Here is a 16313-nt window from a genome sequence, read left to right as displayed (position 1 = left end):
TCGGCTCTTGAAAGATGAGCCAGAATCCTCAAAAAACCCCTCTGGCAGAAGCTAACTACAGTATTGAAAAACGGCTGGCAGTGAATGTGTTAAGTATGGTATGGACAACATCTGTGCCAAATTTGGTACTTTTGGAAGAATCTGAACCAAAATATCCCCAAGGCCCCCCACTACTAGGGAGTTTCACCCAAGGAAGTACCACGGCTTAAATGCTAGGGATGGACATTTTAAGTAATTTAACTACTCGAGTACTCTCCTTCTATTATGAACGAGTAATCGGGTACTTGCTGGGGAGGGGAAGGATGGGGGTCCGTGTGGAAACACATGCGGAACCCAAGTTAGCAGTTAATTTTGCATTAGCCATAGCCTCTAAGAATATCCATTACTATGGTAATAATAACAGCAGGGGAAATCTGCAAACGTTAACATTTTGGCATGGAAAAAGCGCTACCTGGAGCACTTTTTGACGACCCGTGATAGTGTGATCTGACGTTAGCTTAGCAGCTGTTAGCCTACCTCAGTAAACTCTGGTGGTTGGATGCTTAGCGCTTTGTTTGGCTTGGTGGTGGTGGCTTGTAGCCTACTCCGGCTCCACAACAAGGAGATATGCTCCCTTAACGGGAAAATATCTCCAGCCACCATTTTCGTGACGAGCTGGGAAATCTTCTCTCCCCTGAAGGTTTGTTACTGCTAGCAAACAAGGTCATGCAAAACTGCTTTTCATCTGCCCCATTGACGTTCTCCTTGTGCTTTATGCGCACGTGGTTAACCATCGAACTGGTTTGTCTATGTTTTGCACATTTAACTTTTCATGTCTTGCACTGCACAGTCATTTCATCGTGTTTGTCAATAATCTGAATCAGAATCAGCTTTATTGGCCAAGTATGTAGAGTAGACATACAAGGAATTTGACTCCGGTATATGGAGTCAAATACTTCCAAATATGACTCTTATGCGGCGCTATGCTGCCTAGCTGTATTGCCAGATCCACGTGGGGGTGGGGCGAGTACCCGAACAGCTGAAACGTTACTCCCGCCAATCCCTAAATGCCAATTGATAATCCATACAGATTATTTATGTAAAAGACAAATGAGGGAGCAGGTATTCAGGTATAAAATAATAGCCCCTTTTACACAGAGATCCTGCAATATTGGTGTAAAGAGGATCTGCCATTAGGCTCCCTTTGCCCCCTCTGCTCTTTTACACAGAACCAAGCAGCCCCGCCATATTTCAACGAGCCCGGGGTAAACTGCTCCTTACACCGCTTTGAGGCACCAGGCTGGACGTGTTTTATGCGCTTCCTCCATGAAGGGAGATCGATGCTGAGAACACTTGCTGGTTTTGTGGGGCAATAACTCTGGCTTGCGGAGGAATATATGAGTATTGTAGTACTTCATAGGGTGGCCAAGAGCACCATCAGCACGTCAACGCGTGAAAAGACGCGTTGACGTCTATTGACACCAATGGCGGGGAATGAGTAAAAAAAACCCCCATTAATAATAAGAATTATACAAAAGTTTCCACTCAAAATGATAATTTCTGGCCCATATAATAGTGGGATGTACCCAACCAAATTCATCCCGACCACAGCCAAACAAAATGTAAACGGCACCAAAATCAGGCAGGGGTCAGCGTCTGACCACAAACACACTGCCACAGTATTTAGTCGGTTAGAATTGATGTTTTTAAGGGGAAACTTTTCTATAAGGTTAAAAAAAATGAAATTGTTGCATAGCTGTGTGTGTGTGTGTGTTTTCCCTGTGCTGCAGCTGGTTCGAGCTGGTTCGCTGCAGACTCTGCGGCTCCAGAGGGACCCACAGGAGGTGTGGAGAGCTGGCCGTGGACACCACAGACTGGGCCTGCATCGACTGCACCCAGGCCACCGACGGGAAAGGTCCGTCTACTAGGGATGGGCATTTTAAGCAATTTAAATACTCGAGTACTCTCCTTCTATTATGAACGAGTGCTCGAGCACTCGCGCAGGGGGGGGGGGGGGGCGTCTGTGTGATTACTATGGTAATGACTGAGCAGGGGTAATCTGCTGTGTGGGGGGCTGTTCACACATTACGTTTGCATTTTTGCATGGAAAAAGAGCTACCTGGAGCATTTTTTGTCAGGAGAGGAACTGACTGATATTGGGTGACGCTAAGCTAACATCTAAAGCCTACCTCAGACAGTAGCCTATCTCCGATGGTTGGATGGATGGCATTAGCGCTTTGGAGCAGACACGTTGTGAAACAAGCGAAGGCATTTCCATGTCCATTGTCCAGCAATGTCAGGTTATTGTCCAGTATCATCCATTTTACTTTATGATCACTGTTACATTAACGTAAATCCACGGATTACAAGGTCCGGTGTTCTGCCAAAAAGTGAAAACTGACCAGTGTGATTAACGTTACAGCTGCAGCTGAATAGTGATCACCATGAAGCGATTGTCTCCCAAAAAGTGATTCTTTCTCCACATTTCCTGTGACTAACGTTATGGGAAACGACAGTGTAGTCAGTAAGCTAGTGCAATGTTTTGAATGAGTTTTATCGGGCGTGCGCTATGAAGAAGCGTGCATCTCATTCGGGAGAATATTTCCAGCCACCATTTTCGGGATGAGCTGGACAACTTCCGGTTAAAACTTTCAAAATAATGTTACTTAAACAAAAGTAAATAGCTTATTAATGCACGTTGGAGGAGAAAAAGTATTTCAACGAATGAAGCAGCAAACCTTGTATCAAAATACTCGTTGTGATGTTATATGGCGTGAAACTGTGGCTGTAACGCATTACTCAAAATAAATAAGGTTACGTTACAATAAGCGTTTTATTTTGAAAGCAACAAAGCGGATGACGTACTTGTACATTCTGGCTGACTTGACGCCCGGCCGTGCAGTTCATGCTGCCAGATCCACATGACGATGCGTGCGTAGATATTAGACCATTTTTAAAGGGTTGGGGAGTGGGGAGAGTACCCGAACAGCAGAAACGTTGCTCGAATACTGACATTATGAACGACTGCTCGAGTACCCGAGTACTCGCGCCCATCCCTACTGTCTACTCTCGCTCGCTGTTGGGCGATTGATTGATTACTTTATTAATATTACCTCCGCCATGGAGTTGGCCGTTTGTCTGTTTTTCAGGAGGATAAAAAGTTATTTAGTTGTGGATTTGCATGAATCTTTGCAGTAGGTCATCATGGGCCAGGGACAAACTGATTAACTAAACTTTCCACAGCCACTAGCCAAAAGGAGGCATGGCAATGTAGGTAGCAATCACAAAAACGTGCCAAGTTCCTGCTTTTGGCTTGCCTGCGTGTAGGGCTTAGAGCAGGGCTACCCGGCCCGTCGGACTCGGAACCCGAACCCGGCCCGAAACATTGAAGTCGCGTTCGGGTTCGGGCCGGGCTCGGTCACGTAATCAGTCACTTGTTTTTGCCTTCAAATAATATCTATCATCAGCCGCTGAGCTAATTTACTACGTTAATGAAAGCACCTGAAGGCATCGAATGAAACACGCCCAGATCGACAATGCACTCTGCTGCTCTGCCCGGAGTCAGCTGCGTGTCGGCTCAGCGCTGGTGTCGCCGACACCGTGCAGTACTTCTTTCAGCGATGTGGGATTGTGTGTGGGCAGTGCACGAATTAGGCTGTTTGGTGCTTTGCTTTGTACATTACGTATTAATCATTGACTGCTTTGAATTACGAAGACTGATTTTGGTTTGGGATTATATAGGGCTGTTAGGCTGGTCGCTATTTGCTGTTGTTGCTGCGCTCCGGGGGAAAAAAAACATCAGGGAGGGGGTTCGGGCCGGGCTCGGACAGATTATCAATTGACACCTGTCGGGCCGGGCCGGGCTCGGCTAATAATGTGTTCAGTTCAGTTCAGTTCAGTTTTTATTATATCCCGAAGGAAATTAGATTTGCAGAGGTATCAAGACACAATGAACAAAGAAAACAAAAAAACAACATTAGACAACATCAAATCAATAAACATGATAGCTGCAATATCTACAGGAATGAACAAGTTTGAGCAGAAGAAGGAGGACATTTCTCCTACAATGCACTGACAACGATGTGCAAAAATGCACTGTTAATGCAATCAAGTGCATCAACGGAGACAGTAAAAGTAGATTAAAATAAATACTACCAAAAAAATACTCTCAATAAAGTATGATACATTAAAGTGCATGGTAAAAAAAGCCAGGACAATAAGGTGCATAATACTATAAAAATGTTGATAATAAAAAACAACGATGTAGACTACTTCAGGTAGTATGGGGATGTACAAGTGTACAGACAGGGTGTACATACATACAAGTCTAGCCCAGGAGATTAAGCCTGTCAATAGCGACAGGAATAAAAGAGACCCTGGCACGCCGCGTCCTGGCCCTAGGCATCCTAAAACGGCGGCCAGATGGGAGGAGATCAAACTCCTGCAACAGAGGGTGCTCAGCACAGTCAAGGATAAGATTGGCCTTGTTTCTTACCCGCTTGAGGTAAATGTCCTGGAGCTGGGCTTGCTGCACCCCGATCACTTTACTGGCCACTTTGATAAGCCTAACCAGTCTGTTCTTATTGGACAGGGAGAGGAAACCAAGCCAAGCCACACAGCAATAAGAAAGAACAGACTCGATAAAACACTGATAAAACAAGGTCAGCAAAACATTGCACACATTAAATGAACTAAGTTTTCTTAAATAGAAGAGGCGCTGCTGGACCTTTTTACATACAGCATCAGTGTTTGATTCAAAGCTCAGCTTATTGTCAATGACAGTTCCCAGATACTTATATTTTGGAACAATCTCAACCTCCTTATCCTGGATGATGGTATAGGGGTACTACTTGGCCTAGATTTCCGAAAGTCAATCACCATGTCTTTGGTCTTTGACACATTGATTGACAAGAAGAATTCATTACACCACGTTATAAAATCATCTACCACAGCACCGTGCTCAGTTTCACTGTCGTTTAAAAGACTTACTATGACAGAATCATCCGCAAACTTCAGGATATGCCGGTTCTCATAGATACTCCTGCAGAAGTTTGTGTACAGAATGAAGAACAGTGAGGAAAGAACACAGCCCTGTGGGGAACCCGTAGAGGAGAATAACTTGGATGATAGCACACCATTGACTCTCACACATTGTGACCGATCTGTCAGAAAATCTACTATCCAGCCAACAAGATTCGGGTTCAAGTTAAAATGTGAGATCAGTTTCTCTGCAAGGAGATAGGGCTGGATGGTGTTAAATGCAGAGGAGAAATCAACAAACAAGAGCCTGGCATGTGTTTTAGGAGCTTCCAGATGTTTAACTAGGAGATTAATTAAGACCAGAATAGCATCCTCTACCCCCCTACCTGCCTGGTAGGCAAACTGAAGAGGATCCAAAAGGCCATCAACCTGCCCCATTATTTCCTTCTTAACAAGCTTCTCAAACACTTTCATCACCATAGAGGTGAGAGCCACAGGTCTAAGGTCATTCAAGACTTTGGGGCTTCTAATCTTCGCCACAGGAACAATGGTGGCGTGTTTCCACACCTTAGGAACAGTCTGCAGCTGGAGAGACATAGTAAAGATAATTTTAAAAATACCACTCAGTTGAGAAGCACAGGACTTGAGCACCCAGCCACTAATGTTGTCTGGTCCTGGGCTCTTGTTGACTTTATTTTGTTTCAGGAGCTTGGTGACAGAGGAGAGATCAATGTCAAAGGCAGAGGAGTCTCTAACAAGTTCACGCATGTTGCTTGTTTTTTCATTAAAAACATCTGAATTAAATCTCAAATAGAAATTATTTAATTCATCGGCAAGCTGCGTGTCAGAAGTAAAACCATTCAGGGAGACAGGGTTATCACATTTCTTTATGCCTGTCATCGATTTCATGCCGTTCCAAACAGACTTGAGATCAGAAGCATTTAGTTTGGATTCAATTTTTTCCTTATAGGCGCTTTTCGCCTTTGCAATCTCAGCTCTGACCACTTTTCTTATTTCGGCATACACAACCTTGTCCCCACTTTTGAAAGCAGCCTTTTTTTTCTCAAAGTAGGCTTTTCAGTTCCTTCGTGATCCAAGGCTTGTTGTTTGGATAAGAAACAACCTTTTTATGTGGAATCACACTTTCAGTGCAGAAGGATATGTAGCTGCACACTTCATCTGCCAGTTCATCAATGTTGCTGGACGATTCTTCGAACACAGACCATTCAGTACAGTCAAAACACCCCTGAAGTGCCAAAGTGCTTTCCTCACTCCACACCTGCACTTCACGTGCCTGCAGTCTCTCCCTGCGCAGCACAGTGTTATATGTGGGGAGCAGATGCACCACATTATGATCAGAGGAGCCGAGAGGTGGGCCAGCGACAGAGCTATAGGCTCCTTTAATAGAGCAATAACACAAGTCCAGTGTCTTGTTGCCTCGAGTGGGACAGGTGACATACTGTTTGAAGCCACTCAGCGTTTTCTTACAGTTCACATGGTTAAAATCCCTGAGGAAGAAACTTGGTGCGTCGGGTGACAGAGACTGGAGTCGCTGCGACATTGAATAGATGACATCAGCAGCAGCTTTAGCGTTCGCGCTGGGATGTATGTATACCACTGTCAGGAATATTTGGGGAAATTCCCTCGGTAGATAAAAAGGTCTTACTGATACAGACAGCAGCTCGATGTCCGGTAGGCAGATCCGCTCACGAACCGTGACATTATTACACCAACTGGGATTGATGTACATGCAGACACCCCCACCACGGCTCTTGCCTGTCGTACTCGGGTCCCGGTCCAGCCGTAGTGGAACTCCAAATCCATCTATGATCAAAGTTGAGTCTGGATCTGCGTCAGTCAGCCACGTCTCCGTGAAAGCCAGTACACACGCATCTCTGAACTCGTGCATGAGAGACACACAAGCTTGCAGTTCATCAGTCTTATTTTTAATCGACTGAACATTTGACAGGACTATAGATGGTAAGGGGAGGCGATTGGCCTTGGTTAGTTTCCTTAACCGCTGCCGGACACCGCCTTTCTTTCCCCTTTTCCTCTTCTTCCCGTCCCGAGTGTTTGCAAAACTGCGCATAAAGTCATTCTTGCGGTTAAAAACATACTCGCCACTGAGAGGAGAAAAGTCCACAAGTAGATCCACTGGGAGATTATGCGATTGGAATTCAAGAAGAATATCACGACTGTGTTGAATCCTGCTTGATTGAGGCTGCGGCTTCACAAACAGGCCCAACGTGAGATTCAGTGCAGCCACCAGGGAAAGTAGAAATAATGTCTCCATTTTCAGCTCAAACACGGTACAACTCGCCGAGAAGTAGGGATGGGCATTTCTAGCAAAAACACTATTCGAAATTCGCTGGCCAAATTCGAATTTAATTCGAAATTCGAAAATAAAAAAAAAAATGTAAAAAAAAAAAAACTTTTTTTTTGTGAGTGAAATGTTGCATTGTCTCCCCTGATTCTAAGTCTACGGCTTTATTAATTAATATAAAGAGCTTCTGCTGTGGATTTTCAGCTCAAACAAGCATTGCACCACTGAAGTAAAGAACATGTTACATGACATTGACATTTTCGAAAATAAAAAACAGTTTTGACAATCATGAGTGGTTCATTAAATATTTAGTAGGCTCAGGTCTGAGTGCCAAAGGGGTGCCAAAGTCACCCCCTCTCCCTCTTCATGGGATTTCATCCGCCATTCATTTTTCCATAAACCTTGCTTAAAATGCTTATAAAAATTGTTTTACTTGCTCAAACCAAGCGATTTGACTATACTTAGAATCAGGGGAGACAATGCAACATTTCACTCAAATTCTTTTTTTTTTTTTTTTTTTTTTTTCGAATTTCGAATTTCGAATTTCAATAATTAAAGTCGACCTTGATAATAACAACGATTATTCGAAAATTCGAAATTCGATGCCCATCCCTACCGAGAAGTGCACATAAGGACTTTAAAAACAAAATGCCACTAGTTTGAGGGCTAATGAGCACTATTAAGACTATAAAAAACGTTAAAAACACACAAACAACGCACACGCCAAACACCTGCTGCCGGTCGCCACAAGAGCAGCGCCCATAATCCATAATCGGGCTCGGTCGGGTTCGGCAAGGAAAATTCAGCCCGAGCCCAGCTCTAGTAGGGCTGTCTAAGAATATTTCTGATATTAGTTCATAATGTTTACATTCAAATTAAAAAATGTATATCCGATTATTAATATTTATTTATTTATTTTTGCCAGAATTAACCTAACCCCAACTAATCATCACTCCTCATGTCCCACAGGCATATAAGGAATTTAATCCATTGACTATAAGGATTACTATGTAGCTTTAATATAACAATCCAGTAGGTGGAGGTAATGCAACACTTAAAGGGCCTATCTGTAAATTCTAACTATTACTGACACCGGTGGTCGCGCGGGCACCATACTCGCATAAGCAGCTGCCTGGCAACAGCAGACTGTGTTGGTTGCTTTCTAACGTTAACTCATAAAAGTCACTTGAAAACGTCAACCTGGACAATTTATCGTCAGATCAGCCTCGAGATGCCTAGGATGCCTGGATGAATTATCGGACGTTATTGTGGCAGGTTTGGTCGTGTTTTGGCTTGCATTGGCTGCGGGGAAATTGATAAGGATATTCACGTTAGGAACTACTGAACAGTCAAACAATGTTCCGTAAGCATAACAGTAACATTAGGCATATTTACGACTAGAGCTGCCGAAAATAATCAATTCAGAGATGCATCGCGATGCTTAATAGGACGATTCTGAATCGATTATCGAATATCAAAAATCGATTTTTTTATTTTTTTTATTTTTTATAATCAAATAAAATAGAATGTAAGTACATGCAGTTGTTTATTTTAATTATGGATCATAATACAATGCAATTCCAAATGCACTTTTATTTTAAAAGTAGCCACACAGTGAGAAAAAAGAAAGTGAGAAAAAATAAATCCTGTATTGCGGAAAAAGTGATGCATCGATTTAAGATGCATCGATTTAAGATGCATCGAGATGCATCGTATAATCGAATCGAATCGAATCGAATCGTAGACTTGTATAATCGAATCGTATCGAATCGTGAGATCAGTGAAGATGCACAGCTCTATTTACGACTGTTACATTCATTATCCACACAAGATGGTAACCTTATTAGTGGGGCTGGGTGGTAATTTCTATAAATGTAAATCTATTAGTTAGCCGTGTATAGCATCAAGCTAATGTTATAATATTAGGCAGTCTCACCACCGCAGCTAACTGCAGTCAGTCAAACAATGTTCCATGACCGTAAGCATAACGGTAGTAGTATTAGCAGAGTTTCTGACCAGGTGGTAAATCCATTAGCAAGCAGCAGCTACCACATTACAGCAGCTACAAGCAGCAAAGTCCCTCCATGTCCATGAACCAAAAACACAGCCCCAACTCTAGTGTCCCCCGATGTCGGTCACATTGCTGCTGTCTGGCCAGATGGGCTTCACTAGATAAATATTTGTTTATTTTTGTGTGGACTTTTTGCTGGAGTCTGTGTTGTTGTTTGTTTTTGCTGGCAGCTAGTGACGAACGCAATGTTAGCCACTTCCTGTTAGCCATCTTCTTCGTTGGTATATTTCCGCCGGAGCCATGAGGACAAGAGGCAGACTCGTGAACGCGCAGAACGTCCCATCCGCCAAATTTGCCGGGAAAGTATAACCTGCGACCAGCATGAAAATCCTGCAATATCTTTACAATGGGTGAACGCAGAGAGACGCGGCTGGGCTCATTTTTTAAGTTACGGAACGGTGCATTCACTTATTGGTAATAGAAAACACTTTGTGAACATTTATTTTCCAAATTTACAGATAGGACCTTTAAGTCACTGTCTAGTGCAATTACCGTAGTAATTAGTCTGCAATTTTCACTGCAATTATTATTAATTAAAAACATTTATTTAACAAAAAGACTCATATGTGTTCCTGGTAGGGGTGTCAAAAATAATCGATTATAAGATGCATCGCGATGCGGACCTGCACGATTCTGCATCGATTCACAAATGTCAAAAATCGATTATTACCGGTAATTTTTTTTTTTAATATAATCAAATAAAATATAATGGAAGTACATGCAGTTGTTTATTTTAATTATGGATCATAATACAATGCAATTCTAAATGCACTTTTATTTTAAAAGTAGCCACACAGTGAGAAAAAAGAAAGTGAGAAAAAAAATCATGTATTCGGGAAAAAAAGTGATGCATCGATTTAAGATGCATCGAGATGCATCGATAATCGTTATCGAATTGAATCGTAGCCCTCTGAATCGTAATCGAATCGAATCGTGAGGCCAGTGAAGATTCACAGCCCTAATTCCCGGTGAATCACTTTATAATTTTTCTGGGGGAAGGGGGCGGGATTATATGTACGGTATATAGATATACCGGTACACATGTGTAGATATATATATGTGTGTATGTATATACTAGTCATGATGACATCACAGCAGGCATTTGAATATTCATGGTAAACCTCAATAGCTATTCAAATTTGAAATGAATTATTCGAAGACAGCCCTACCTGCTTGACAGTGGGACAGTGCACATTAATCAACATCACTGTAAATGGGCCAGTGTTAGCCAAACTGCTAAATGTGTGATGTGTGTTTGTCCCACAGCCTCTCTGGTGGCGTCTCCTCAGGGAGGACAGAGGAGGAGTCTGCTGGCCAAACGCCGTCTGTCCACCATCCACTCCTCCGTCAGTTGTAAGAGGTACGCACATTGAAGCAGCTACTTTCACTTCGTGATGATTATAGTGGAGCCTGTGGACAAAAGCGGTACTGTTCGCTGGAACGAAAACGGCATTTCCTGAACACCGACGCTCCACCGCGCTGTCTGAGGGCGTTTTCACACATGCCTAGTCCGGTTCCTCATTTCGGACCAGACGCAAAAATTATACATTGTTTGTTTTCCAGCTGGTTCGGTTTGCTTTGACACCAGATTGACCAGGAGACTGTTAGTCTCCCGGGATGGAAAGTATAAATTCCCAGAGATTTTTTGACTGCTGAAATGATAAGAATGTGTGTGTTACTGCGTTGGGCAACGTTTGTAGTCTACTTCGGTGGGACCGGTGTGCGTATGCATTGACAGGCTCAGCGAGTGTGTGTGTGTGTGTGTGAGAGACACACACAGAGGGAGACACAGCGCGTCACAGCATGCAGTGAATGTGCATCTGAAGTTCTGTCCATCATTAGACCACTCTGAAATCCCCAAATCCGAACCGATTGCTGTCATTCCACTTGCTCTGTATCCACAATATCCATTTCCATGTGCCAAGCATGCAATAGCACCTGTCAATCAAAGACTGCCACCCAAAACGCAGGAGTCGGGCTGATATGTGTCATTAACAAGCGGTAATTTGGCTCTGGTAATTTGGTAAAAAATAAAACAAAACCCTCACAACTTCTGCCTACAGTAGGCTACTATGATGGAGATATGACCGCCTGAAAAATAATAAAATACTAAATGGCCTAATGAAGAGGCTGCAATCAGTATTTTCACACAAGAAGCTGGCTCCGATGAGACTCCTTGCCATTTGCCATACGAGAAGTAGCCTAACATTAAATTGGTCGGCTGATGACTGCAATCATGCAAAAAAAATCCCCCCCAAAATAATCCAGGCAGTTTCACCAGTCACCAAAACAGGAGGTGAAGAATGTTGTTTTAACCATAAAATGCTGGCCATCAGACTTACGCACAGCACAGCTGGCAACGGGAGCTCGCTTAATCTAAAAATGAGGATGAGGCATGAGGAATTCCTGCATTTGGGTCGGATCGAGTTCGGATCACTTTCACACCACAAACTAACCGTACTGGAGTTTGTTTGAAACCGCACCGAGACCACCTTTACAACAGGTCTCGATCCGCTTTTGGTGCGCACCAGAGTTTGATTGCTGCATTCACACCTGCCCAAACGAACCGCACCATGGGCGAAAATTAACTCTAGTGCGATGTCTGTCTGCCTCTCTCTCTCTCAGACCGTCATTAACTAGTGCATCAGCTGAAGAGCTCCTCCAGGCCTTGACCCGTAAGCTCTCTCCCAATCCCCCTCCCGGGGTCCTGCTCGAGGTGAGAGGAGGCCAGGCTCTGTCTGCTGGGCTGGCCCTGGTGAGGAGGAGCGACTTCGACCCCACACACCTTCTCTCCGTCAGGTCAGTCACAGACTAGTGGACTATCAAAACCACTCGTCGACACTGTGTATCATAGTCAACCAATTGTTCATCTGTGGTTTTAGGAATAAATAATATAAATAAATCAATAAATTGAACATAGATTTGTTTGAACAATCATTTTCTACATGATGCCATGTTAAACACTGAGGGCATCTCTCAACTGAGTGGCTGTACCCATGAACCAGTGAATGGAAGGTATTTAGAGAGGGAAAGACTCCCGTCTATGTTGTTACTGCAGTCAAACAGTCGCTATCTTCAGCTCAGACAAGTTGCTGAGGTGTAGCTGCTAATTTGTAAGCAGCCTCTCAGAGCCAATCAGAATTCCACTATTTCACATACCCCAGGTTGGTCCTGCCTACATTAGTTAATCCTTTACTGGCTGTTTTTATGACAAGAATTGACCAAAACCAGGAACGCAGAACCAACTTCACCTACATTTAGTTGCTGAATAGAGTTTACATTCATTGTGTGTTTATTAGGGGTGTCACGATACACTCAGTTCACGATATGATACGTATCACGATACTGGGTTCACGATAACGATACGATACGATACTAACAATATTTTTTTAAACTTGAATAATGACAATATATGACTGGAAAAGTAGTATTTTATTTGAAATGCACAAATACAAAACATGCTGTTGTGGGAAATTGTTATTACAATAACAACTAGAAAAAACATGAGATTGGAGATAAGGCTTATCTTGAAATAGAATGAGTTACACCGTCACTTAGATTTACTTTGAACTAAAAGGTTTCTCAGCAGTATAAATTCTCATGCATCTTCAGTTTTTCTTCAAACTCAAACAACAAGACTTTTCTTAATCTATTTTTTATGCATCTTCAGTTTTTCCTGTCAAGTAAACAGTTTTGCCAGAAACTCAATTGAATGGTTTCTCTCCTGTATAACTTCTCATGTGTCTCTTCAGAGACTTGTTCAACTGAACTACTTTCCACACATTGAACTTCAACAAACAAAGACGTTTCTTAGTCTATTTTTTTTTTTTCTCCACGATATGAGATTTCATCTCAACGATACATATCGTGACGTTTTACTATCGCGAAATTTCGTGGGACGATATATTGTGACACCCCTAGTGTTTATAGACTGTTTTAACTTGACAACATAAACATTCTAAATTTCCTCTAGCTTACTTCCTGTTGCAGTGTTTGCTAATACAATAGCTGACAGAAAATAAGCTAGGTTTCAAATTAAGCAATTATCCCCAAGAGGCCATGTTTTACAGTGATTTTACAATGGCTAAGAGGTATATGTGACATGCCGTGAACACCGCTTAGCTGTTGTAAAATCACTGTAAACCACAGCTTCACACAATTCCGTGAAAACCGTCTATTGCAGACATGTGTGCGAGGTCCAGTCTCCCCATGCCAGTGTTAACGGAGTGCCAGTTAACATCAAATGCTCACCAAAACGTCACCACACCAAGCCACCAGAGGGCGACACCATCGTCATCAGCGACAGCGAAGAAGAGGAGAGCAGTGTGCCCCTAACCCCCAGAGCACCGCTCAACAGGTCTGTGGGTCAAAGGTCGGGTTCAGTTTAAAACGTGTCTGCAACCTTTTTCATGTGGAGTGCCATTTTTACATTCTCCTGTTAATCCGGGTGCCATATGCATACCGCTATGCGTACAGGGTTGCCACTGGTCTGGAAAGTGCTTGAATTTAAAAATAAAAAATCAAGTACCGTAATTTCCGCACTATAAGGCGCACCTGAGTATAAGCCGCAGCAGCAAAATTGCCTGTTTGTTACATATATAAGCCGCACCGGACTATAAGCCGCGGGTGTTTTGATGTTTAATTACCATATGTAAGGGTTCGTGCACAGAGGGGATTGTCGGGAAAGAGATGGCTCTTTGGGGAAGCTCCCATTTATTAACATTTCAACAAAACAAGCATATCCCGCTGGGGATCTTTTCTTTTGGCATTGTGAGACGCTTAAAAATCACCATCGGCGGGAGCTTTACTCCAGATGCTGTGCAGCCAAGAACACAAGTGAAATTCGTTCTCTCGTGACCTGTGGTTCTCAACGTGATGGACGATTCACCTTTCTTGTTAACAGTCCTAGTGAGAGGCAGGTCGAACGTCAAAGGCACTTCATCCATATTTATGATCTGCTCCGGTCCGATGGAATATTCCTTGATCTTTCTTTGTGTGAATTCGCCGAAGTTTGTAATTTTCTCCTGGTAGTCGGGAGGGAGTTGCTGACACACAGTCGTCCGCGCCCTGACGGACAGTCCCTTTCGTCTCATAAATCTGAAACACCAGGATGGTCCACCTCTAAAATGTTCAATTTTCATTTCGGTGGCGACTGTTTTGGCCTTCAGTCGGATCTGAACGGTGGACACACCTCGGCCGTCTGCTCTCTGTGTCAACACCCTGATGCCAAGGTTACGTGCTGCTGCTCGATTTCCTTCTTTCCTTCTTCTTCTCGCCGCCATCGTCGTAACACAGCCAGTTCTCCATCTTTTGAAGCATGATGTTAGATTACAACGAGCTAGTTGTGTGGCTTAGCCTTCCAAAATGTTGCCGTTAGTTTTTTAGAATGTAATACATAGAATTGGGAATGTTACATTCAATTTCATTCAGACTGTCTTTCAGGCTCAATCGCTGCCATTTTCCCCCCGGAGCGAGGGAGGAGGGAGGGTGTTTTACTGTAGTGGCTGAGAGAGCGTAGTGGCACAGTGCTCCAATCAGGTCGCGAGGCACATTTTTTGCAACATCATCCAATCAGGGTCTCGCTCTCGTAATGTCTGTCTTGCTCTCGTTCTGCCTCATACCAACATCCATAGATTTTGGAGGTCCCCGAGCGGCCGTTAGCTGATAAAATCCATAGATAAGCCGCACCGTTATATAAGCCGCAGGGCCAAAAAACGGGGAAAAAGCCGCGGCTTATAGTCCGAAATTTACGGTACTTCAAAGTGCTTGGATTAATTTTTTTCCAATATTTTATTTTCAATTTTCAGAACAAAAACAAACTCAGACACACAAAAAACAAACAAACAAACAAAACATACCAACATTACAATATGGTGCTACCAGCCGCATAAGGTGCTTAAATGCTTGTAAGAAATGCTGTACATAAAATCCCGTGCAAGGAGTCCATGAGAAATCAGCTGGGTCAGTTATTCGTCATTTCTAATCTCATCAAAGTAGGCCAGGAACGGGTCCCAAATAGCCGAGAACTTCCTAAATTGAGTTGGTCCTCAGGAACCTGAGTCTCTCCATACGAACAACCGAAATCATGTCCACCAGCCACAGTTGAAAAGAAGGTGGAGAGTGGGATTTCCACTCCTTCAGAATAAGTCTCTTGGCGACAGTCATCCCCTGTGTCGGAGATTGCTGCACAGCCATAGGGAGGAGCAGAGAAGATTCAGAACAGCCGAAGATGGCAAGCTCCACCTCCGTTATTTTATAAGCCTTAGAGTACCAGTCAAATATCTTGGCCCAGAATCCGGATAGTGAAGCGCAAAACCAAAAAGCATGTGACAGTGTACCCTCTGAACCTTGACACCTATCACATAGTGGTGAGACAGAAGTGTAGATCCTGTGTAACCTAGACTTGGAATAGTGAAGTCGGTGAGTGACTTTAAATTGGATCAGCTGGTGTCTGCTGTTGATTGAGCAGAGTTGGACCACAGACAGACTCCTGTCCCATATAATTTCAGACAATTCAACACCTAGTTCCTCCTGCCATGCCTCTCTAATCCTCTCAGTGGAGGCCCTAATATAGCCATCAAACAGATACACAAATCTAGAAATAATATGCCTGGAGTGAGGGGGACTCAACAAAACATCAAAAAAAGCATGTTCATTTGGGAGAACTTCAAAGTCACGAAACCTGGATTGAACATAATGTCTAACTTAAGTGCTTGGATTTCTAAAGAGGTCTTTAAAAGTGCTTGAATTTAGCCTCCCGGAATCTCTGAGTTTGAGCCTCGTGCGTTCCGTTATCTCAAAATTGCGGGGCCAAGCTTGATACCCTTTCTTCCTATCTACAGTATCACTCACCGTGCTACACTGTGTCATTGCTGGTCGCCTAGGTCTTTAGAGCACTTCAGAAATGCTGACAATTTTGAGTTTATATTACGGTAACTGTTAATGATTAATTCTGATGTG

General features: G+C 43.2%; 1 protein-coding gene across 1 annotated transcript in view; it reads left to right on the top strand.

Annotated features, from left to right (window-relative positions):
- The window catches only part of g2e3 (G2/M-phase specific E3 ubiquitin protein ligase), a gene marked incomplete at its 3' end in the record, with an annotated part of 78167 nt that overhangs the window by 18597 nt on the left and 43257 nt on the right, over window positions 1-16313 (top strand). Inside the window, exons 9-12 of the mRNA XM_083633034.1 lie at window positions 1770-1894; window positions 10620-10713; window positions 11979-12152; window positions 13537-13710. Coding sequence (XP_083489160.1) covers window positions 1770-1894; window positions 10620-10713; window positions 11979-12152; window positions 13537-13710 — 567 coding nt within the window. The remainder of the gene's footprint in view (window positions 1-1769; window positions 1895-10619; window positions 10714-11978; window positions 12153-13536; window positions 13711-16313) is intronic.

This window comes from Poromitra crassiceps (assembly GCF_964638095.1).
Source record: "Poromitra crassiceps genome assembly, chromosome: 3".
Lineage (NCBI taxonomy): Eukaryota > Metazoa > Chordata > Actinopteri > Beryciformes > Melamphaidae > Poromitra > Poromitra crassiceps.
This window is presented reverse-complemented; position numbering and strand designations above follow the sequence as displayed.